Source organism: Trachurus japonicus, chromosome 18 (genome assembly GCF_045865225.1).
Source record: "Trachurus japonicus isolate A0001 chromosome 18, Traja_1.0".
NCBI lineage: Eukaryota > Metazoa > Chordata > Actinopteri > Carangiformes > Carangidae > Trachurus > Trachurus japonicus.
In genome coordinates, this window is record NC_140924.1 from 23,938,328 (window position 1) to 23,964,929 (window position 26,602).

The window sequence follows — 26,602 nt, forward strand, 5'->3', positions numbered from 1 at the left end:
TGAGCCGAGCCGAGCCGAGCCGAGCCGACACGGTGCAGCCCGGGCAGGTGCTGAAGTGCGGATGAGAGGAGTGGACAGACCGGGCAGGAGCAACCAGCCCAGAGGCGTCTCATCGGTCCTCGGCCGTCTTTAATGTCTCGAGACACCCCTTTCAATTCGTTTAAGGTTATTTGTTTGTGTTTAGGGAGGCTATATTTGCATAGAATATTTTTGGCAACCAGAAAAACAATGTTTGACCCGGCGTTTATTTGGGATGGGCGTTTAATACAAAAAATATTTTGCTACACCCGGCGATTAATTGGGACCGGCGGCAATTTGGGACTCGGCCATTATTTTAAGTTTTACGGTATACTCATTTTATTATGGATATGCAATTTTCGAGAAAAGGCCTAAAGGGGAACTATGCAAGTCTGGTCTCTTTTCCTCTGTGCTGCTAACCCTCCTCTCGGCCATGTGCATTTGTTTTCAATGAAGCCGGCGAGAAATCTATCAATAGAGTGGTGGATAATGTTATTTTTCATAATACATATATATTTGTGTAGTATTAGGCTATCTGTCACAAAAATCTGTCACAAAAATCACGAACAGCCATATGGGTCATGGGTCAACCCTCTTAATCCAGGTGTGTTTGTGTTGCGGTGCTGCAGAGACACGGGTCGGAGGCTCTGATTTTACAAGGTTGGTTTTCAGCTAAGAGACGATAAGTGGAAAGCAGAGAGCCTCCATTCTCCCCGGAACAAGTTACAAGTCATTGATTTAATTAGCACTAGGACTCTGAAGCTGTTTAAATGAAGGTAAAAATGTAGCATAGTTAAGGTAAAACTCAAACTGTAGATGAATGTGTAGTTTCCGAACTAACCATGTGTGTACTGTAAGTGCCAAGTTCATATGTAGCCTACTGGTGCAGGATCATTGACTTAGCTTTATGAATCAGGGTGGTCAGATGCTAACTGGCTAACCTACACTCAGCTGCTGGTACTTTAACTGCTTCCACAGATTCATGGTTAAAAAACAAAGAAAACTCTGAGTGGTCAGTCATTGTTGATGCTTCCTCATCTTCATGCAAACTTTCTACATAAGATGACCCCGTGTCACTCACAGAGAAACTGTCACCTATTATCCTTTTCCAAAACTAGTGGATTGAAAATGAAATGTGTATGTGAACATCGTAACGACTCAGATTGTGGCCTTTACTGCCCTCAGCTGCAGACAGATCCAAACCATTAGTAGAGAGAGGACTTTCAATTTCTCTGGTTGTGTAAGCAATTTTTCCAAATCATATTTAACAAGGATTAAATATCACTTAATTGTAAATTATTGATTACTTTATGCCTGATCGAGCTCTGAGGACAGACCTAGACAGCAATACTTATGTGCATCTGAGGATAAGAACTCACATGATCAAATAGAGTTTGAAGAATGTTATTGGCCCCTCAGAGCACAATCAGCTGTAAATCTTTCATGGTATGAATAAATCAGAACCACTACATTAGAGCACTTACCTCATCCTCTGTGTGTCCAAAAACTTCTCAAAGAGAAGTTAAGCCACTGGGACTGGAGGACTGGAGGTGCTGGGTACCGTTCTTAAACCGTGTGATTGCTCTCTGAAGTCAGGAACATTCAACATCTTCACCAAGCTGATTGGCTCCTTGTGATGATGCGTTTTTAACTGTGTGAGAAGTGTTTTCCTATCCACCTTTTTTTCCGAACGTCAAAAATGTTTTGCTCTTCCGGTGGAATTTTATGTTTACGTTTCCATGGTTTCGGTAGTTGTGGTAAATGCATGGATTCTTTTTTTTTTTCAATGAAAATCTGTAAAACGCATGGATCATCACACCAGCTTTTAACAATGGATATCACACAAATTGACATCCATGTTAAAAGCCAGCATTAATAGATCCATGCGTTCACCGCAACCATGACAACGACTGAAAACCATGGAAACGTAAACGTACAATTCCACCGGAAATGCAAAACCGGCTTCCGGTTTTGACCATAGATGACGTTCGGAAACTTGTGGATAGTGTGAAGAGAGTTACCAAAACACAAATCCTCATAAAGAGACATTGGTCCAAAATGGCCTTATACAATATTCTCATAATGTTTTCATAATTTGTGTATAAAATTAAACTATTAAACTATTAATATGTGAGTGGTTGAAATGTGTGAAAAATTACACAGAATTTCTACGACATCACAGCTGAGCAAGACTTATAGAATAACACTCCCGACTGAATATGTGTGTATACACCGATCAGGCCTTACATTATAAAGTGAATAACACTGAATAACACCTGTTAGTGGGTGCACAAATGAACATTTTGTCCTTTAAGTTGCAGCTCTTGTGGGCTGTTCCCGGTCTGCAGTGGTCAGGATCTATCAAAAGTCGTCCAAGGAAGTAACAGTGGTGAAGCGGCCACAGGCTCATTGATACATGTGGGGAGAGAAGGCCAGACCAGCTACCATTAAGCTACCATGCTGGTTCTGATAGAAAGCTGTCAGAACACACAGCGCAGCGCCGTTTGTTGTGTATTTGGCAGCAACGGGGACCAACACAATATTAGACAGGTGGTCGTGATGTTACGCCTGATCGTGTATGAAGATATGCGTCACCTTGGGAGGCCATCAAATGATGACAGCGGTAATTTGGTGAGAAAATACTGCATGACTTGTTTGGCCATATGTTTGTTTCAGTTAACAGGAATAGAGTATCCAGATGTGCTGTCAAGACCTAACGCATCTCTGTCGCACTAAGTTACACATCAGCTTTGTCTGGCTAAAAAGTTTGCTCTGCAGTGCTGTACAGCCAAGCTTTAATGAGTGGGATCCTAACAGGGAAAATTAACTATGATCCCAGCCCCTCCATTACAACAGGAAGTACAGCCAATCATCCTGTGCCTTCATGCATGTACAGACAGGTGCCTGTGGTTCACTTTGATACTGAATACAGATTAAAAAAAAAACATCCTCAGAAAGTACAAGTCAGACTGAATCTGAAAATATAAGCATCCTTTCAGTGTGGTTACATATGTCATTTATGCAGGATACATACCAAACTGCAAATTTCCCGAGACACCTGTCCTTTTTTATCTTATGCTGTACCCCCCTCCCCTTCCCTTCAGCTTCAAGAGTCTGTTAATTGACCACTTGCTGCTTCAGGAAGCAGGAAAAACCCATTGAGTTCCCTGAGGCGCACACGCTTGGCAAAAATATAGCATAGGGCACAAGATTTATAGTTAAGGGGCTGCAATTGTCCTCCAGTGTCAGGCTGCCACGGGCCACAGCTGAACAGTTTACTTCCTGTGTTACTTCCAGGATATGATTCCTCAGCCGCCTTATTTTAAACAGAGATGCCTCCTGGTTAATAATGCTAGACGCTTTCAGTTGAAAGGTTGGAAATGATGACCCTAACCAGGACTCACAGTTGGACGGAAAGACAAGGAGAGCGAGGGGATAAAGAGACCACACAACACAGGGAATAAGAAGTATATAACCAAGTGTATTCCCTCTGTTAATGTACACATATTTAGAGTCATCTCACTGGAACACTTTTACAATAACATTTAGAAAGAACAGGAAGATACTGGGGGGGAGTATGCTTGGAATGGAGAAAGAGAAGAAACCAGACAAACATGGCAGCTGAGTGAATGGAGGGAGCCTGTCAAATGAGATGGCTGCCATCTTGTCTCTGGCCATGTGGACAGAAATAGATATAAAACAAATAAAAAAAAGGAGGAAAAGGGGGAAGGAAAAAAAGAAATGGAGGGTGGGTAGAGCCTGCTTTGTCCACAGGGCATGAGGACATACAATCTGCCATATAGAGAACAAGGAGTAGATGCAGGACAAAGAATAGATTGAGGATGACAGATGGAAGATGGGATAAAAGGAGAGGAACTATTCTCCCCTGGAAAAGGAGCATGTGTGGTTTCATTTGCTCAATTACCAAAAGAAAATACATAGAAATTTCAGTTTCCCAGAATCGTAGACATTTTTTCTCCAAACAGGAATGATAGTAGGGAAAACACATTTCTCTTAGTAATGGGATGAGAGTCAAATATTTAGACATTTCACAAACTTTTTTCAGGATTTTTCTTTTCTTTTCATGGTACAGTTTTCTTTTTTTTAATAGAGTTGAGAAAATTGGAATACTAGAGTTCTGTTGTACATCTTCCAGGGAACTGCCGTTCACCTTTTTGAGAGTGTGTGTGTGTGTTCTTCCCACAAAGTTCGCTTTGCCCATTGGCTGCCATCAGTCCAGTCAGGCTAGAGAGAGAAAGGGTGGGGGTGGGGGTGGGGGAAAGACACAGTCACTTGTTTCAGCTGCAAGGTATCTCTCTCCACAGTGGAACTCCAGCGAGAATGAATTCAGAATTTTTCCTAAAATGTCTCTCGTTTCTTCGGAGAAAAGAATCAAATAAAAAAAAAAGAAAGGAAAAAAAAAAGAGCAAAACAAAGTGACTGAGTCTTGCAGCAAGGCATTGCATCAGCCATCCTGTTCATGAGAAGGAGGGGGAGCTTAAGGGGGGAGAAGGAGTTTCGGGCGGTGAAACTGTTCTGACGTCAAAAATCCTAAAGTCCATCTCTGCTGCGTCTTTCATCAGCAAACTCTCATTTTTCCTTTTGCTCGTAGGTCCATAGGTTTCTGCAACGTCTATACATATATTCATAATTATATAGAACAGAGTTCATCTTGTTTGCTGGAGGTTTTTTCTGTTTTTCGGTGATTAGTAACTGTAAGGACATGACACAGTTTCTCTGCTGGCCCACTAGGGGGCGCCTCGGAGCCCCAGAGACACATGACACAGATCTGCTGGAACAAAAGGATGACCAAGGGGTTTTTTGGCCTTGACAAGTTTTTGGCGTCTAAACGTACATGTTAGCATCCGTTAGGTTGGAGCGGTTGGTATCTCACATAGTTGCTACGTTTAACGTTGTTATGATCATCAATCATCGTCATATTTTTTGTTTTTTGAACTCCACAGAAAGAAAAAAACAGTTTTTTATCTTTTTCATAAATGAATACTACATGCTTGAAACACGGCAGAGTTTACGTTGCGTCGGTTCGCTGAGCATCCTAGACAAGGAGAGAAACAGAGTGCACGGGCGGATGAGAGGGAGAGAGAGAGAGAGATCTGACGAGGTACGTGTGTGTATATGTTTGTGTGTGTGTGTGGGGTCAGAGATGTCGAGCGCCTACAGAGGTCGGACAGCTGGATTTGACACAGTGCTTCTGTAAGCTGGCAGTATATTGATTTTACAGAGTGATGTCAAGTTGCTAATTCAAGCCTTGTTGGAAAATATTATGTTGATACTGTCTAAGGTGACGGCTCACACCATGAACTGGCCTCAGGACGAAGTACAGGCCCCGACACAAATACTGATGGTGGTACTTTCCTACAGTACTCGAGACGTGAAATAACTGTCATACACTAAACCATGGATCACTGGTCTATCAGCATTTGGTACACAGGTGTTGGTTGGCACAGTATATGTTGAGATGTGAGGTGTTATAGCCTTTTCCTTAAATCCACACCATGTAATGAGAAGTCAGACCAATCAAAGCGATGCTGAGGGGTGTGAACAGAACCATGATGTCACCTTGGCAACTTCTTCCTGCCTCCCTCTGATTAGACTTTTTTGGGCACCATGTGTGGTCACCTGACAATACTGAGTGTTAGAAATAATGACCCTCTGTTGTGTTCTCCGTCTCCCATAATATACTGCCTTCCCCCCTTGTCCCTCTCTCTCTCCTTCTCACTCTTGTCTCATTCCTTCTCTAAGTGCGTCCGCTGTCTGTCTCTGTGTGTCATGGCTGCGCTCCCCCTCAGACGTAGTACTCTTTGTCTTTGTTCTTCTTGTTCTTGGTGACCGTCTTGGCAGTGCTGGGCTGTTTCTCCTTCACCAGGGCTCCGTTGCTCTGCGTGGCCGAGTTGCTGATGTAGTTGCGGCTCTGGTCCACCTGGTAGGAGCCCTCGTCGCGGTTGCGGTACTTGTACATGGCGTAGAGCAAGATGAGGATGCAGAGTGCGGCGGCCGCCACGATGCCCACTACCATACCCGTGGTGCTGCTGGACTGCTGCACCTCCACGGCGCCGGGGAGGCCTCGCTCGGGAGACGTGGGATCTGGAGTGGGAACATGGGGGAAATTTGGGGGGTAGGTTATTCCCGGGACTCTACGGTGGCCCGGGTCTGACGAGGGGTGGGCCGGCGGCAGCAGCACCTGACCCCGGGTGTTCATTTTCCCAGCGGGGATGTTGTTGTTGTTGCCGCCGCTGCTGCTGCTGCTGCTGCCGCCGGCAGCCGGCTTGATGCGGGGGCCGAGCTGGTCGGGGTTGGCCGTGGGGGTGGAGGAGAGAGGTGGGCGATGGGAGTTGGGGGAGCGGGAGAAATGGCGGTCTCGGGGGTTCTGGACGCCGCCCTCACCGGCCGGTGGAGGAGGGAGGACAGTCCTGTCGGTGACCAGGGGGGAGTTTTTGTAATAGTCCTCGTCATCCGACTCGGTCATCTCCCCCGAGCCGTACGCCGACACCTCGATGGTTTCCTCGCAGTCCTCCTGGTCCAGGGGGCACGGGGGCCGACCGTTGGGCAAGGGGAGGGACTCTTTGGTGGTTTCGAGCAGGGTGAGGAAGGGGTGGTAAGTGGTGGGGGGCGGGGGGATTACTGGGTAGCGGGTGGCGATGGACGGGGGGTCTAGGGAGTCCACTGTTATTATGGGCAACACTAATTCACCTCCTAGGACAAGAAAGAGACAATGGAAGAAAAGAGCGTCAGAGAGCGTCTGAGAGGAAGAGCACCTCCAGTCATCAGAAGAAAAACAGTTCAAATGAATCACCAGAATTAGAACAGCACTAAACCCTAACATGAGGTTAGTTCTAGAAGTTTTGTTAGTCTGTTCTATTTAAAAAGTTAATATGCTGGCTAACTCTGAGCTAATATCAAATACAAGTAAGACTAAGTCTATTCTGACTCCTCTGACCTAACTCCCTGAGCTGCACACACCTACATGTCACATGACTAATACAGGATACAACTAGACTACAAATTACACTCAACAACTGTTAACATCTACTGTACTGTACTACACACTGTGCTAGCCTTCACTGCTAACTATGCTCGCTAACGCTAACGCTCAGATGTTTCTGCTGTGATTGGTTAAATAAGATAGCAAACCACGAGGTTCAGGTCACTTACATCAACAAATTGGCCGCATGATTTTTGCATGAAAAAAAAAATTACAAAAAGAAAGCTGTGTAAGATTGTTCTCGGATAGTGATAAACAAACCCCCCCTTCTTTACCTCCTCTCCTCTTTTGTTTCTTTATTGGGTGAAAAATAATCAGAATGTAAAAAATATATTGTTGAATTATTCAATGTGGTGTTGTTTTTTTCTGTTTTCAGTTTCTTATGAAGAAAGCTGCAGGAAACGGATGCCCTGACTTTCTTTAGCCCCAAAATCTCAGCATACATACATACGGTACACTGAGACAGAGTATTAAACACTACTGCTGCCTTTTTGTTGCATGAGTCCCCGATGCCCACTTTTTCCCTCCCAGACACCACACATAAACACGGGGCAATCACATTCTCCTTTACACAGCCACCGGCACTAGTGGAAAAATCATCAATGAGCCACATTTTTGTTGTCGAGCCTTAATGATGCAAATCTGAATTTACTACAACACCCAAATTAGATAACGATCATGGGTGTAACATTTAAAAAAAAAAAAAAAGTTGCACTCATTGAGGAAGAATTGTGTCAGTGGGTGGAAGCCGAACTGGGGTTAATGGTTAAACATGTTGGATATACGTTAACAGAACATGGCAGAGTATACATTATATATTACTTCATCACACTTCATAACACTATTATTTCATTTCTTTCTCATTAGAGAGAGGGGACACAAGTCAAGGAAACAATAGAAAAACATGGCAAGTGGTGGTGGTGGTGGGGGGGATTAGATTATGGTACATCTTGGGGGTGGGGGGAGAAAAAGGGGGGAAGGTAACAGCAAAAACATGACCAAAGAAATACCAACATCACCAGCATAAAATCATGACTCTGGCTCTTTGTTCATTTGATAAGGTGAATCAGAGTGACTCAGTGGGACTCGGGTCAGGTGGTTCAGGGATGATTGACGGGGAGGGTTTGGGACTGTAGGGATTCCACCTGTGGCCTTTATCAGCTCAGCAACCCCACCCCCCACCCCACCAAAACCTTGTCAGTTAAACAACCATACATTTTCATTCAAAAGAATGGCAAAAGGCTCTGTTACAAAGCCACGGCAACATGTCAGCATATAACAACACACTTGACAGAATATAGCAAAAAATGTGAGAGCTGTGAAGGGGGGAAAAAACTTACAAGAACGGTTGAATTACTAACTTCTTATTTCAGTAGCAGTGTTGGAAAACCTAGTTTCCATGGCAATGCTCATGTTTTTTTTCTTTTCTTTTCTTTTTTTTCTATCCATTGTATTTTCTGTCTATGTTTGAGGGCTGAGTTTCACCTTGAAGGCTGAGGGGACAGCAGAGCGGTAGTGGCACATTTGAGGAACAAAGACGAGTTGCACAAAGTAGGAATTTTGCAAGTTAAGTTCGTTCACCCAAAAAAAAAAAAAAAACCTTTGGTTTTGTAAAAGAACTTGTCAAAGTCACAGAAAGAAAGTGTTTTTGCGTGGACCTCGGAGATGGTTCCTGGGAGATACGGCACCAACGTGTGTGACTGAGGGTGGGACGCTGCTGTTGCTATCTCCGCTCTGCCATCTGTCTGTGTGGCAGAGATGCTGCGGGCGCAATTTCAAGCTTCATACCTGCTGCTCAGAGTGCAGCCCACCCATGACTGAGTAGGGTCTTGTTGACATATAACCCACACAGGAAACAGTGTTTCTCTGCTTTGAGTCTTTATAATCCCCACATATAAAACAGCGCTGTAGATCTAGATCTAGAAAATTCAGTCACTGAAGACTGTCTTTAAATGTAAAGGATTGTTCCAACAAATCTCCCACATCGCTCTGCTGCGCTCCAACACTTAGAGCCAAAGCCTGGAGGCCTGATGGCATCACCCCCATCTGACCGACAGGCAGCGGCTACCGGATAAATAATGAATCCCAGCCCTCATGTCAGAAACTCTGGGCAGTTATCAGGTGCACCATCTTTCTCTCTTCTCCCTGTGTGACCCGAGCCAACAGAAGCCACGGTTTCAACCAATCAATGGCGTCCGTTGGCTCTCCCCTCCCCTCTCCGCTGCCCTCCTCCCCTCGCTTGTATGCAGCTGTGATTGTTCAGTCGGCACCCAGAGGCATGGCTTGGAAAATTAAGTGGAGTTAAAGGACAAACATGTCACAAACAATACACGTGTTTATAGTGTTGTTTTTTTCTCACCTGCTGAAAAGCTGTCAAGAACCACAGACCGAGAGAGAGGAGGATTTGATTTGATGGATTTTTAACATATGAACTGAGGTATTTCAGTATTTTTTTTAACACTGTCAGGTATCATCATTCTATTTTCCACCAGCTCTGATGTGAACAGTACATACAGCATGTGGGCGTCGTCTCTTCCTTTAACGTTGTAATATTGTCATTGAAGTGCTGAAGCAAGGCAGACTCAGAGATATTGAGCCTGATTGATTGAGTTTGACCTCATTGATTTGAACAGCTGAGACAGTGGAACCACGTTTGGACCACATGATGAAATTTCTTCTTTATCTTTGCCCACACTCCATCGTGCTGCCAGTATGACTCACCAACCCCCCCTCCGCCCCATCCATCCTCTATTTACTCCAAATGAGAACAAGGCAGATGGATACTACGTCGGTCTCTTGACAAACATTGTTATTCTGCAGGTCACGTTGCTCCGCTCACATCCATTTTGAAATATTTAGAGCAAAAAAAAGGTTGTTTGGAGTTTGAGCATTCTATAATTCAGCTTTGATTAGGCTGCTGATGGAAAATTCAACAGCGTGTCCGAGCGTAATACATTTTCCCTTGCCTGCTTTTAAACTGCGCCACAATAGGTACAATTACAGCTGTAAAAAGGGGCTGCTTCTTCATACATGGCGCTCCACAACCCGCTGCATCTGCTGCTCCTGCTTACGGGTGATTTATTGTGACACAAAGGGACGACGGCCTGCTTATTTCCTGCCCTACTGAGAGCCACATGTTGGCTGCTCGGTCACCACCCGCCTGCTCATCAGCACCCGTATCGACTGCATGCACCTGGCAGGGTTTCGTAGCCGTGGCCGGTCCTCTGTTTACACCGCATCTCTGTGCTATAAATCTCCAACACACACAGAGAATCTCAACTTGACGCAGTGATTTAACTCTCTAGTTCTATTCCACCACTTCCTGTCTTTGCATCGGTCCTGTTCCTGTGTTTTTGTGGAATTAAAAAGTCTTTTCTCATCCACAATTCTACCAAACTACTGCAGAGTTCACCTGATGCTGGAAATACAGGTGATAGAAGCAGGGCCGTTGCTAGGAATTCTGGGGCCCCTGAAAGAATACTAGAGTGGGCCCCTACCCCCTGACTTTTCCACTTTTTTTCTTAGACTACGTATGTATCATTTTTTATTTAGCCTACTTTGTTTTGATGCTAATGCAGCATTACTATATGAGTATTAGTCAGGGTCTTATGCAGAATAATTCAGTCAAACAAAGATTAGACTACTGGGGTTTTTTGTGGGCCCTACTGGGTGCTGGGCCCCTAGAATTATCATCACCTTTCTCCCCTATACAACGGCCCATAGAAGACGGGATAACCATGTTGAGACAAAGTGTGAACTAGATCTGCTCCACCACACTCCTGGGAGAAACTAGAGGGTTTGTTTACAAATGGATCCCTTGCTGGGAAAGCAATGACACAGGGAAGGTGAAAAAAAAAGTTCTCTATCTACTGTTCTGGGTGATTTTAATTATCATTTCAATAAGACCTTATGATGGTTTGCTGCTGAAATATTTTTGCTCTGTTGACCAGTTATGAAATAAAATAGCTACAAAGCAGAAATAAAAGTATTCTTTTTTCCCCCCCAGCAGCCAGAGATGACTGTGCATCAGGCTCTGCAATAACTGATCCCCCGAGTTACTGCTATAAAAGCAACTATAAAGAAGCATCGCATGTATATAAACTACTTTATCTATCCCAACAGAAACTTTAAATAAATGTTGAACATATATTAGTGGTGAGATAATTGATTATTGATGAGTTCATTTAAGTTTTATTTTTGCTAGATTATGTTGGCTAATTGCTCATTAATAATGAATGACATGATGTAAATTAGTTCATCATTTATTCATGGGAGTTAAGTAGGCTAAATATATTATATTTTATTCCATTTCAGCTCATTTCCAGCATTTTATTTTGCCCTGTTTTTTTCCTGCCTCCTGTCAAATACTATTAATCGTTACATAGTGCCATATATACATATGCAACATATATATTTTTTACATTTCTTCTCAGTCAAACTTCACTTGTAGACGCTGCCCCGCCCACCCATGCTCAATGGCTGGGGGACGTTATGTCCTGTCTGAGCCTGGAGAAAATTTGGTACTAAATCCAAAACTTATGAATGTGTGGGGACCCTTTCCTTGAACTCTTTCAATATCTCTTCTTACAATAGAGGTATTTCATTTCATTTTCATTTCGTCTCCCTTCTATCTGCTCTTACATGTCATACATTTTACTCACCTCAACATATAATGACAGATAAATTCCTTTCTTTCAATTTATCCCTGTTTTCAGCTACTCTCTCTCCACTTTCAGTGTGAACATAGTATGACTTCCAGCAAATGTGTGTTAATCAGCTCCAGGGTGTTTTGTGTTTTCATTTAATTAGTAATCTTTGTGTATTTATGTATACAGCAGGTATGTGTGAATGTGACAATGTATGTATATAAGATCTCAGTGTATGGGGAATAAGGGCTTGACAGAGTGAAAGGGGTTCAAGTTCATATTGTGCTTGTTATGTTAATACTGTATACAAATGTATTATGTTAGGTTTAAAAACCAATAAGAAGGTGAGAAAGAAAAAAACTTCACCTATGACGACACCCACAAGTTTTTGAAGTTCCTGACTCCTGCCTCTTTAAAAAACAAGCAAAAAGGTGGAATGTGTCTACGGGGACTGACTCACTTTTGAAGCCAGTCCCTAAAAGTCATTAGGAGAAATGCTGCTCTTCAATGCCTCTTTCTTATTTGTACTGTCGTGATTTCTCCTCTAAAATCCCATGATTTTTGTCCTTAAAGGGATATTTCAACATTTTGGCAAATTCTCCTATTGCCATAATCCCTATAGTTTTAGAAGTAGGTTTATTACCTGTAATTGTCGGTGCAAGCTGTTTTTAGATCGGTGGGGCAGAGAGCTGTTCAGCTAACGCGATGGAGGCACACGGTATTTCCATGTTTCCTTCATCAAACTAAATAAATACGGTATACAATTCAACAACTCCACAACGCTCTGGTGGACAAGTTGTGACCTGCACATTCACCACGCTATGAAATAATAACGTATCATTATGTAACATTACGACACATGAAGCAAATACTCTGAACTACTTGCGCTTTTGAAGTCACTCCGCCCAGCAGCCGTGTCTGGAATGTAGTTCCGGCTACGCATTTGCCTCGAAACCAACTCTGTCTCATAATGTTACATGATTATTTCATAGTGTGGCGAATGTGCACATCACAACTTGTCCATCAGAGTGTTTTGGAGTTGTTGGATTGTGTATTTGATGAGTTTGATGAAGGAAAGGCGAAAATACCGTACACCATGCAGAGCTCATGTCTCTGCCCCACCGATCCAAAAACAGTTTGCACCAACAATTAAAGGTAATGAATCTACTCCTAACACTATAGGGATTATGACAATAGGAGAATTTGACAAAATGTTGAAATATCCCTATATTGAAATGGGGACAGTGTGAGAGAGACAGGGGGAGAGAGGGGATGGGGATTCCAGCCTGGACTGCTGCTATAACGACTACTGTATGTGGTCCAACAGTTGACTCACTGGGGAACCTAAATTGTTATATTGTCTTTTCACCAACAGCAGATGTTGGACATCACAGTGATGTTGGCTGGTGTACTAGAAGTTGTTTAGAGGATGCAGGTCAAGCCTCTGCATCGCCAAACAACTCACCTGTGGAATCTTTTTTACCTTTGGAGGAATACCAGCTAAGAGAGATCAATAAAGTGTCACAGTGACAAATAACCCATGGAGCAGCTGCCCCGTCACACTGAGTGAGGGGGCTTGGTTCTCTGGGCCATCCCTCATCTATCACCCAATCTCCTGGTTTCAATCCTTGACCCAAAAAAGAACATTCACTGGTTGCTTCTATAGCGTGTCGTCTGATGAATTATTGAGGAGCTACTCTACAACCTCTGATCACGTCAGAGCAGAAACCGGTATAGCGCCTCCAACATCCTGGGACTGATAAGTAGCTGGGAGGTATGCGAGGGAGAAGGGAAGTGAGGTCGTGTGGAGGTAGAGAAAAGAGGCAGAGTGATAAAATGAAAGAGCTTTCATGAGCCGCCTGTTGGAGGAGGAGCCGTTTGTACAATAACTTCTGTAATTGACCTCTGTGAATACAATTAGCATGTACAGATGCTGTGTGTTCATGGAAATGTACAAATACAACGTGTGTCTGAGTGTGTCTCCTCCTCACTTTGTCACTCCATCCCCACTACATGTTCCACTTTTGTAATCCAGGTCCCCACTTCCTGGGTCTTGTCTCTCCTCTGACAGAGGCTCATTAACAGCACTGGAGGATCCAAACCAAAGCTTTAAGTGGGTGATGTAATTACAGCTCCCTAACAAAGTCAAAGTTTAATTAGCCTGGTGGGAAAGGCGGGAATCATTCACATGAATTTCATTCTGCTCACTCTCCCGGTTTTGCATCCCTCTCCTTGGCTTCTCTGGATCTGTGTCTCTCTCCTCCCCCCTGTTTCTCTGTTCTGCTTTGAGTGCAAAGGAACGTGACACAAATCTCTATGAGGGTCAGTCCCTCACACGCTTCTGCGCTTATCAGCTAGTGGCTAGTTTTTCACATGGAGGGTCATCGTGTAGCTTAAACCAGCTTAAAAATACTGGCTAGTGACCAAATGCCAGAGGTGGGAAGTCACACACACAAGTCCTAAGTGACTGTGGTGAGACATCAAGTCAAGTCCCTCCCTGATCAGCCCCAGTTTCCACATCGAGTGGTTTTACAGTGTGCTCAGTGTGTTATATGTTGCATCCTCATCTCGGTGATTAATAAACCATGTCATGAGTAAAAACCCTGCATCATTCTTTAGAGTATGACACACCATCATGACATGGCCAATGAGGTTATGTTTTCACCCAATGTCTGTTAAGCTTTCAAATTGTTTTAAAAGTACTGAATCAGTCTGCACCTGGCTTGTTGAGGCATTGCCAAGCAGGAGCCAATCAGATGCACCCTGACATTATAGTTAGTACAATTACATACAGTACAGCTCTATGTGGAACCTGTTCTCTTTCCTCCTGTGATCCAGATTATAGCCCCTCCCAATGATAGCTAACCACATTGACCTCTGGTGGTCTGCTTTGTCTTTAAGTGATGTATGTATTGAACACTACATGTACTGTACATGTCTTTCCGTCAAACTGTCTTTTCCCCTGCAACTACATTTTCCAACTGTTAAACATATTCCTACACACATGTCCACCTATGCTCAGCTCCAGTTCTAAAGGAGAAGGCTGTTCAACTGCAAGGTAGAGGTGAAAATATTCATGACTAGAAAAAGCATTTCCAGCAGGAAATGCGTGTGAATGCTGAAAGCAGCCATTGCTGAACAATGCTGAATGAGCTGAAGAAATTGTTGAAACAATGCTGAATAAGGCTGATGCTAAAGCTGAAACATAAAACTTGAAGGCTGGGAGATGAATGTCTTTCTTTTTTTATTATTAAGTATATTTTTGGGGGCTTTTTCGCCTTTTAATGGACAGGAGAGGCGAGAGAGTGACAGGAAATGGGAGGCAGAGAGGAGGGGGATTACACGCAGGATAGGGCCGCTTGGCGCGGGATTCGAACCGGGATCGCCTGCAGTGAGGGATGTTCTACCAACTGAGCTACACACCGCCCCAATGAATGTCTTTCTAAGGGCAGACAACTGTAGAAATGTTAAAAGGGTAGAAGAAAATGCAGAAATCCTGCATGTTAAAATGTAATGGTTGAAGAGATTAAATCTGCAGCTAACCTGATGAACCAGCGGCAACATAGCTTAAGCAATGGCTGAGAATAGATTAAAAAGTAGAACATTAAAGAAAGAGGCTCATTTTGTATGAAATGGCTGTAAGTTACTTGAATTGTTGAAGATTAGTATGGAAAAATGAAGAGAAGTTGAAATCTGCTAAAATATCTAAAACTGACGGCCTATAAACATTGTTGAAGCTACACTTGAACTGATAATATTTTCTGTGGATATATTTGAAGTGGCTGAAATATGTTTTTTTGCTGATTCCTTCCACACCAGCTCATCATTGATCTTCTGTGTCGGTGCACCTGCTTCACTACATTAGCAGTGTACTGATCTGAATCCACTGCAGATGATACACTCACTACTACTCCGCCTCACACAGAACCATCATTTTAAATCTAACTTGAGTCAGGTCATGTGACTCAGTTCCTCTACCTCTGCTAGCTGTAGAAAAGCAGCACGCCTGGAATGATGTGTCGCAGCTGCAGGTAAACACATCTGTAAAACAGATGGCGCTCCCTCCGGCTGGTGTGTAGGAAGGTGTTCCGTGAATTCTCACAAGTCGCATCTCGCCCGGCTTAATCGAAAATACACGACTGTTCTTAACATTGTGTCTCCTTCCTCAAGGCACTTTAGTAAGCTGCATTGTCACATGTAATTGCCAACACTGGGAATTGGTCCTATCACACGGTGACCACAGGCCTGCGTTAGTGCAGCGGTGACGGAGAGGGGACATGTTTCGTGGACGGCGTTGATTCTTCTCTCTCTTGTCCACAGTTTGTGCGACCCCGCTGGCACGCCTCACCGGAGCTCCTGTGACATCTGGAAGGTGTGATATGGAGCGTGTGTGTGTGCGTCCGTGCGAGTGTGTTTGTTGTTTGTCAGGAGAGAAAACTTTACACCCACAGAGCGAGAACGACTGTGTGTCTGTCTGGAAGGGCGAGCGCGTCTACGGCTCTGTGTGTGTGTTGTGTGTGTGTTTGTGTGGGCATGAGAGAGAGATTGCTGCGTTTCCCCATGGGAGATTAAGACTGGGCATAGCATTCACCAAAAAACTCTCATTTCTCCTTTCGATAAGAAGGGAATTGAGTCTCTATTTTGGTCCCAGCCACCTACAGAGACTGCAGGAGAAAGCTGCTCTCCAGTTTCTCAACACGGGTTCAGATCACTTTCGCCTCACACAAATATACCTACTACAATAATCTCCTACCATTTACAGTCCAACGTATCCTCTATTCAAACCACTAATCCCCGTTCCTAAAAAAAAAAACTTTTTAAGACTTAGTCTAAAAGAAATGAAGCGCTTTTCACAAAGACGTTATGGGTATTTAAAAAAAAATCATATTTCTTCTTTATCTGCTCTGTGCCAGAATATTATTAGAGATTTTCTGAAAGCCATGCCAAGATAACTGGTTTCAATCTTCATTTTTATTATTATTATCTTTTTTTTTTTGCATCCCTTTCTGTTTATTAAAATTCTTTGAAATCATGCTGACTTTATTTTTTGCACAGCAGGTGTTACCTTGGTTGGGTCTGAAGCAATATCTAAAATAGTCTTTAAACTGTGTGTTTAAAGACAGAGTGAAATAATAATAATAAAAATTAACGTTTTAATCCTCTTTCTAAGTATCAACGCTGCAGTCAACAATCATCAATTTCTCCATATATGAATATGATATGACAAATAAATAAATATAAATAAAGTATATGTTGGTGTATGACTTTGTGACTATTGGCTTTGTGACTATTCTGCATCACTCTCTGTGCGCTAAACCACGCCCTCTTCTGTACAATCCAATTACATTTAAGGAGCAGATTTAAGCCCCTCTTGTCACTAAACCCTGCCACTGTTCCTATTCACTCTGAGAAGTATCACATTACTGAAACAAGAACACTGTTCAGTTTCACTGCAATAAGACGATCAAATGAATCTAATTATAAAGGATTTGTTGTCACTTGTACATTTTATTGATTGTGCTTAATTAAGTGCGCAACCTACACAGCAATCTATATGAACCAGAGGAACGGTTACAAACTTAATTTGCATGATTGTCCATGGTGGTCTAAAAAAACCCCGTGCACAGCTTTCCTGCTTTCCATCCTCGTCCTGCTGCCAGATTATGTGCAAAAACAGTAATAAATCCATTTAAAAAATACATTTTTGGCCTGCCTTTTTAAGTTTCAAGTCAATTTCTGTCCATCTTTGGTTTTAGAGAGATTTGTAACACTTGTTGTTAATAACAAGAAGTCAACCTTTGGCCGTCTGCTCCTCTTCACAGGAAGTTGAGAGACAGCAAAATGCAGTAGAGACTCTCACACAGAACTGAAACGAGTGCACATGAATAAATAATAGAAATGTTTCAAAAAAATTATAAAATCTGTACTTTTTTCCCCCTTGGAGGTTGGTTCTTCCGCTCCAAAGCAATGACTGTACTGACACTGAGGTTTCAGTCAGGTACATGTTCTCATCACATGCCATCACTGATAAACTGTGAAGCCATTTATTAAAGTAAATGTTGTTGATGGAGGTCTGCATCTCTCTCTGTCTGTGGTTCTTGGCAGTTTTCATCCATGGTCTGTTTAATGAAACTAGAAACCACAGAGACAGGGAGTCAAAACACACGGCCTTTAACTTCCATCTCTTGTCATGGTGTCAGAGCGTTGCTTGACCTGCTGTTCACACTGACGGTGCCTCAGCCACCCGGCCTGCCAGGCTACAGCTGTGCGCTGCGCAGAACAAGCTGTGTTTCCAGGCCCGAACTGTCCTGCCTTGTTAAGGTCGGGGCGGGACGTTGGTGCAGCAGCTGGGTTAACGCCAGACACTGAGCAAACCACGGGACCGCAGTGCTGCTGTTTTGAAGACCAACTAGAAAGAATGTTGCAGGGTGCACATCTGGCCAATCACAGCTGCATACAGAGGGCAGTGCAGTCACCAAAGGTCACATAAAAGTGGGATAAGGGGACACAGCTTTTGTCTGTTTTAGTTTCTAGACTGCCCTTTGTTTTTTTTGGATAGCAAGTACAACGAAGACAGAACTCCCTGAGTTGACTCACCATTTCCAGGCTCACACTCCTCCAAATCTTCGTCATCGCTAGGACACTCAGCTGATGCAACCAAAAGGTCATCCGCATTCTGGAAGAACAGAGACAGGAGGGCAGAGGAGATAAAGTCAGGACAAATTTTATTTGGGTAGAGGATACAAAGAACATCCGAGAGGATTAGGAGCCTCTGGCAGCCACAGTGAAGGTCTCCGGCTTCTCTGATACCCACTTTCACACAAGCAAAAATGCAACCCAGAGAGGCAAAGAAGAGAGCTTCAGAAGACTGGCATAGAAATATATTTCTGTGGTTACAGCATTTTTTTTTTTTTTTTAGTACTAGAAAATGTACAGAAAATATGGAGGTGGGTGTGCTTATGAGTAGCACCTATGTGTGTTTATGTAAGACAAAATGTGAAGCCAAAGTAGAATAAGCCACGTTTCAAAGAGAAAACATCTTTCAATGAGTGGGAACAAGCTCTATTGCAGTCACATCATTTAATTTGTTCTCTGTGTGAAAATAGGAAATATGTCCCAGTCTTTTGAACTCCAGGCTGTTTTCAGGGATTCATCAATTTGGAAATGGAAGTTTCCAAAATGAAGATTGGTCCAAACCTTCTCTACAAAGTGTTGGTGCAAACCATCATGTAAACATCATGTTCTCACTTTCAGATTATGGAAACCTAATATATTCATTTCTATCAAGCCTCCTGCTTTGTCGACATGGAGCTTGTAGTTTATTCTGGTTGACATTTCAACTCCATGCTGAAGAAGACAGTAGACATGAAGACTGGGGAGTGCAGGGTTTAAAAAGAACAGGAGTAGTACAGCAGTGGGGGTCTGGAGATGAAAGCAAATTAAATCTGACAAGGTGGTTCCAATTTAGCAGCCAAGGTTTGTCCTTACTACTGCATGAGTCATGCAGCAGGATGTCTAGACACCCAACAGCCCCCACCACCCCCAACCCCACTTCCCTCCTCTCATTCTCTGGTTGTTATTTAAGATGGGGTCATGGATAGAAATCGGGGGGCTTTTAAAAATAATTGATTCAAGTACCACACAGCTACTCAGAGTCCTCCCTCTGTTAATAATCCATGGCCTGTAATCATTTATTAATTACATTGTGTAAGTTTGCATGAGCCTTCACATCACCTGACTCTGTCCAATGGGCCTAACGATCCCTGTTCATTTTCCCAGCAACATCTCATGTCAAACGTGTTCTTACGTTTCTAGTCCAACTGCGCGATCAGCTGCAGCACTTTTTCAGCAGAGGATGAATCCTTAGAAATATGTTCTTCTTTGATCCACACACCTCTGACATCATTATAAACACCAAAAGCAAGATGTGCTTATGTAAACCAGTTAGACTAAGGAAATATGATCACAGTTACTTCTTCCCTTTGAAAATTGGCCACAAGTGTTTTTGAAGAACATTCATTATTTTGTCCTATTAGACCTTGTCTTCCATAATTTTGTATTTGGTAATTCACAAAACAGTTTGCAGTTTTTTTTTTTTTACAGTTTATTTTCTACATGTAACATCCCATTGGCTTTTTGTCAAGGGATGTACAGTAGGGTTACCTTACTGCCGGTTTGGTCCACAGACATATGTGATGAGCATCAGGTCATCTTGATTCCAAGTGGATGTTTGATGTAATGAAATGACCTCCATGTGTTCCTTCCTGCCATTTGATGAGTTCATGATGACCTTGACCTTTTACTGTACATTTGATGACCAAAATATAATCTCTTCTTCCTTAAGTCCAAAGGTTCACAAAAGTTTGTACTAAATTTGCAGCTCAGGGTGTATGGTTAGACAACCCCAAAGCATTTCATTTATGAAAACTGTTTGGTAACACTTTACTTGAATATGGGTTCATAAGATGGACATAATACTGTCATAACCATAACATGACACCTGTCATAAACATCAATGAATACTTATGACAGCTGCCGTTAAGTGTCATTCGATAAGTTATGTCACTTTTGATGCAAAGTTGACATTGTTTTAGATGTACTTGTTATGAGAACTTGACACAAAGACAACATAACCTGTCATAGCAGACCTAATTGCCAATTTTTTAAAAATTATGTCAAGTTCTCATATAAAGTACACCTCAAACAATGTCAACTTTTCATCAAAAGTGACATAACTTACTGAATGACACTTAACAACAGCTGTCATAAGTATTCACTGATGTTTATGACAGGTGTTATGTCATGGTTATGACAGTGTTATGTCAGTTTTATGAACCCGTATTCAAGTAAAGTGTTACCAACCCAGTGTCTCTTTGTCTGAATGTCAAATGTTTGAATTGTCACAGCTGCAATTTAGCACAACATCTGTGACACTTATAAATAATAATTCTCAGTGAGAGTTACATGAGAGCCTCTCATTCACTTTGCTGAAGGCGATGGTGAGGAATACCCTGGCTGGAACTATATATATATATATATATATATATATATATATTTTTTTTGGAGAACATTTTTTGGAAAAGACTTTGAACTGTCCTGCATCCATCCATCCATCCAGACAGATCAGATAGATCACAAACACCAGGGAGTCCTCTCCACCTCAGACCAGTACCAGCACTTGTGCCACTTGTGAGTCACGCCCAAACGACACCAAATTTGGGTCAGACGGAGACAAGTGATGATTCCAACTATTTCATGGAAACCCACAGTATCAGGGGGTGAAGGTAGGGGGGAAACAATCAGCCCCCCGCATACATCAAAAGGTAGATCTTTTATTCTAAGCATCAAAGCGCATTATTCCACTATGATCAAAGCTGCAGCAAGGCGGGTAGCTCAGAGCTTTTGGAGAAATTGAAATTTGGGCTTCCGCTCATTCGCTTTCCGCCACCTTGGCCCCGTCTCCTGTCTCTGCTGCGTCGTGGTTGGTGCTGGGGATATTCATTAGACCGCTGTAGTTCCTGCGAGCCTTGCCCTCTGCAGTATTTATAATGCTGTAGCTATGTTTGCTCTTGCAAAAAATTACACCACAGGCTCAATAGGATGGATTATTAACTACCATTTGTGTGTGTGTGTGTAAAAGAGGAGGATCATGAGGATAGCAATTCTTAATGCGAGTGTGACTGTGACTAATGTAACTGATGCAGGGTCCAGAGATTAATTTGAAAAAGTACTTTGCTGCAGTTCAGTGATCACCACTATAAAACAGTAATCTATAGTGCTAAGACACTGGTGTGAGCTGTAAGTGTAAATTATTATTCCTTTCTCTTCAAAGACAATCCCCCAAGTCATCCTGCACAATGCTTCATTGCTTCATTCATTCACAGTTTGGCTCTAGTGTACGATGCATAACTTGGGTAATTACATTTCTGGTATAATATGGAAAGTAAATCTGCACTGGCACAGAATTTTGTTTTTACCCTAGGGTGTGACAGAAACATATGAATCTATATAACACCAGCCAACTGAGCTGGCACTTTATAACTGGCTGATCAGTCTATCAAAACAATAAACAGCACATAACCATTACCACCCACTAAGTCTGCAACTGTCTGGGTTATTTAAATCCACCAATGTGGAGCCAGCCTGGTTCCCCTGGTTAGACCTCCATGGTTTTTTTTTTTTTTTAGGGATTTAAATAGTTGTGCTGTTGAGTTCACTCCTTCACAGTTAGTGAGTTTAGTTTTATATGTGAAAAAAAAACCATCAGGGTTTTGCAGGTGGGATTAAAATAGGGACATCATCATGATTCTGCGCAAGGGCCAGACAAGTAGTGACAAAAAAATGCCCACGAAAAATGTAACAAGGCTGAGTGAGGTTGACGCGGCACAAAGGCAACTCTGAATCGGCGAATTTCATGGAACAACATGAAAAACGTCAACTGCTTCTAGCAACACGACTGCACCTTCTGTGACGAGTGAAAATGCTGTTGACAGGATGAGAGCAACACTTTCCACTGATTGGTGAGTGTAAAAATAACCCTCGCTAACAAACAGGTTACATTAGATGACTAACTAACACGAGTTCTAAAGCTGTGGAAGCTGGAGGGACCTCTGCTTCTGGAAATGTTTGTTCCCAGTCTGTCTGTTATCGAACACATCGAAAATGTAAAGATCATAAAGATCCACTTTCCAAAAGCTTCAATTGTTTTAACTTTCTTTAACTTCACTCTGAAATGTTGTCTGTCATTTTTGTCTGAATGCCACACTGCTGAGAACTGAGACACAGCTGCTGAAATCATCTTAACTGAACCCAGGGTCTAAAAATATGTTAATTAAATCTACAAATTGTGCATATTTTTATAGTTTCATGCCGACCCATGCTGTGCTACAGCTGTGAGTAAGGCTGCATGTCTATGGGGGTAACAAGGGGTGTCCAGAATTGCTCCTCTTAATCTCAACATCATAATGAGGTAAAAAAAAAAAATACATAAATGAATGATGAATAGATTTATCATAAGGTTGTTCTTATTCTTCTACCTCTTCTTAGTATTTGTTGTTAAATACAGAATAAGACACTGTCAGATCAAAATAGCAGCAGATCAATTATGTCTGGGATTGTCTCTCTTTTCTACAAACAGTAGAAAATGTAGGATTGTGAAACCTACACTAAAAAACAGTGAGCCACTTAGAGGTGAAGGTATATAACTTGAATGAATTGGTTAAATTGAATGGTAATAGAATATGTATGGGCAGGGTGTTTATATGCTGCCCACCTGCCGTCCTCATCTGTGATTTTGATTGAGTTGGACTTGTGTGACTTCTGGGTCTCAGTACTACGTGACTTGCTTTTTGCTGTGCGCTCAGGCTTGCCTTGCGTGCACACCAAGGCTCAAACTTAATACACACTTTTCTTCTACTTATTCCAGCTTCTGCTGCCATAAATCTAAAAACAAACAACCCTACTTCCTGTGCACCACAGGATTTTGTTTCTCCCCGGGACAGACATACCAGCCTCCGAGTGTTTAGAAGAGCAAATAAAAAAGATTTCATACACTGTCTGGTGCCTCTCGGTTCTTCAAAATCAATATAGTCCTCAAGCTTGCATGGCTTTTTGCTTAATTTTACCAACTGTGTCTCCTCCAACCATTTCAAAATATCTGTCTTTCTTCCTTCCTTTCACTGTTTTATTCATGCAGATGAGCTTTCCAGGCTCTCAACACCTCTTTGCAGTGAGAACAAATTCAGGACTATGTAACCAACGATACAGCTCGATAAAAATTTTATCTTTGTATGCACAACAAAAAAAAATCTCTCCTCATTCAAGTATGTGGATGAGTGAATTGCTAGTAATTTCACTTCATTCTCGAGCACGTATCCTTAATGCTATTTTGGACTATTGTGATGATACACTCTGTTCAGCCAGGTACTTAATGATAATAGAGAAGCTACTGTTAAGATGTGTGTACACTAGCTGAAAAATAGAGTCTCAGGAATGAAAAGCATTCAGAAGATGGGACTCTGCTTTTTTTTTTTTTTTTTTTTTTTTACGAGCGAATATTAACGTGCATGGTGCACATTAAGACTTGTTACAACAGAGGAGAAGACAACAGCCAGAGTGCTCTGCTATCCTGAAATAGTTCCAGATAATTGATCAAACACGCTTGTCAATTTCACATCACAGACCACGGCTGTAAAAGCTCATTATATGCTGAACACAGAGGAATGTTTCCGCCAAGAAGTCTGGAGGCTAGAGATATGATATTGAACTGAGCGGATGGCTACATGTGACATGCTAGAATCGGGTTCCATTGATCTGGCAGAAACACTAAACCACAGATGATTCATCTGAGCATGAACAAGAGACTATCATCTGTAAAGGTGCTTTGACTGACCTTTGAGTCCAAAAATTCCTACAGGCTTGTTACTACATGGAGGCATCAAACATGACAGAAGGCAAGAGCGCGTTTACGAACCTTCATTTCCAGCTGACACCACGGCACCGCTTTGATGAGGCTATAGACGCTGATGACTTTTTATAAACGCACAAGAGGAGGGAAGAAAATAACAAACAGGAGTTGATGCAAAACTAGGATTCCAATTTTCTTTTTCATTCAGAGCTGGAGATACAAAGTGGAGTGAATTGCCCACTCGTGCCATCGACGTCTTCACCTCCACTTCACACTAATTGGCAGTGGTGCGTTTGTTCAAAAAACGCGACAGATAGGACTTTGAAAAGACGGAATCTGCTACGGTTTGAGAAGATGATAGAGGGGACAAAGAGCGAGCCGTTCTAAATATATTCACAATCTGCTCATCGTGGTTGTCAGGGACAGATGAATGCGAGTGGCATGCTGACTGATCTCAGATAAGCTTCTATGGACATGAATAGCCCTAATGAATAGCAGTGAATAAGAAAAACATGCTGGTAATTGGCACCTTGCCTTTGTGTTTCCTGCAACATCATCAAAGGTTTTTGGACAGTTGAAGTTGAAATTATGAAATGCACATATTTTAAAGACAAGAGCTTTCAAGCTGTTGAAGTACAAAGTGCTGACATGATGTATATCCAGTGTAGATTTGCAGAAGCTTACACATCCTCCAGTGATGACTTGGGTCACACTTTAACTAGAATCACTAGTCATACGGTCACAGTCCCCTCTTGCTCTGCTACAACAGTAAACGATGTCATGACTAGAGGTGTTTTGACAGAACATTGTGATGTCACAATGAAGTTGATCTCTGACCATTTCACTATAGAAATTCTGTGTATGACAAAAGAGCCGAGGTCCTTAAAGGGATATTCCGGCGTAAGTTTAACCCATGGTCTAAGACACCATGACACCAAGTAAGACCTCCCCTTGAGAGATCAAGTTTGCCGACCGCTAGCTTCTCTAGTTGTACCAACTTTAGCAAAGACCGCAAGATAGCAATACACTGCTGTTGATTCCTCCACCAGCAAACTGCCACCAAAGAGCCACTCATAGCCACAAATAATGTTCAGAACAGCACCAAACTTCATCAACAGTACAAATAGTGCCCCAGCCCATAATACGAAGCATCAAACACCCGCTAGCTTTGTCTGGTTTCTATTGAAAAGAGACAAAAACAAAACTCACCCACTCTCCTCCAGCTGCTTGCTAGTTGTGGGAAAGCCCTGACGAGTTGATCACCGAATGCATCAGTGTTCCTCTTTGTCTTTCCTCTCTGTTTCTAACAATAACTAGCGAGGGTTGACAGGGAAATGAACAGAGTTGAGTTGGTCAAACTATCACAGTCAGCAAAGCTGTTGCATTTTTGGAACTAAACTTCAGTGGACTCATTACTTTTCTACAGCACTCAGTAATCGACTTAAGGCTTCTGCATTAGTAGCAAGCAGCTGGAGGAGAGTGGGTGAGTCGTGTTTTCGTCTCTTTTCAATAGAACCAGGCAAAGCTAGCAGGTGTTTGATGCCTCGTATTGGGACCCTATTTGTACTGTTGATGATGTCTGGTGCTGTTCTGAATATTATTTGTGGCTATGAGTGGCTTTTTTGATGGCAGTTTGCTGGTGGAGGAATCGACAGCAAGGTACTGCTGTCATGCGGTCTTTGCTGAAGTTGCTACAACTAGAGAAGCTAGCGGTCGGCAAACTTGATCTCTCAAGGGGGGGTCTTACTCGGTCTCACGGTGTGTTAGACCATGGGTTAGACTTACTCTGGAATATCCCTGTAATCTTTTACCTCTGCCCACCAGACTCTCTTGAGTCCAAGTGAATGTTTACGTCAGATCATCATCTGAAGAAATTCCCTCACTTGTAAGACACCAAAAAATATTTTGTGAGATCTGATGGACCTTGACCTTAAACCTCTGCTCACCAAAATCTAATGAGATCATCCTCGAGTCCAAGAATGCTGGGGTCAAATTTGAAGAAATTCGACATATAATATTCATATTTCCAAAAGATGTGATCTGGACATTTGACCTCCGGAATATAGTTAGTGCAACCTTTCTAGCAGATTTGAAGAAGTTCCCTCAACACGTTGAGCTGAGATGTTCAATAGACTTGAAAACACACTCCTATGCAACAGGTGTGTTTGAACCACACACAGCTTGCAGTGCCTGATCCTGGATGTAGCAGTGACATCCTCCTTGGAACACATGCAGCCTGTGTTTGTCTTCATCTGAATGGTGGGCCTGTTGCCCCACCTCCTCCATCTTCTATAATAGCGCTTCCCTACGGTTTCGCTAATTGTTGCTGACCATGATGGTGGAGACTACACGCTTACATGGGTATGTGGACAATCAACAGACCGCAAATCACAGCCTTTCACATGTGTCGAGAATCGTAAATCGCAGATTGTGGCATCCTGAATTGTGGTGTTGTTGTTGCTGCGGTGGGATTTCCTCTTCACCATGTTCCCTCCCTCTTCCAGCCTTTTGTTGATCTGTCTGGATGTG

At 42.6% G+C, this 26,602-nt stretch overlaps 1 protein-coding gene across 7 annotated transcripts in view; it reads right to left on the reverse strand.

Annotated features, from left to right (window-relative positions):
* Positions 1-3,479: 3,479 nt before the first annotated feature.
* nrxn2b (neurexin 2b) overlaps positions 3,480-26,602 on the reverse strand; it is a 773,301-nt gene continuing 750,178 nt past the window's right edge. For 6 of the 7 annotated variants that reach the window (XM_085760265.1, XM_085760262.1, XM_085760259.1 and 3 more), the window contains 2 exons: positions 18,265-18,343; positions 3,480-6,732 (listed from right to left, as the gene is read on the reverse strand). In XM_085760265.1, the coding sequence (XP_085616391.1) occupies positions 5,825-6,732; positions 18,265-18,343 (987 nt within the window). In that variant the 3' untranslated portion in view covers positions 3,480-5,824. The remainder of the gene's footprint in view (positions 6,733-18,264; positions 18,344-26,602) is intronic. The other variant, XM_085760266.1, reaches the window with a different exon arrangement.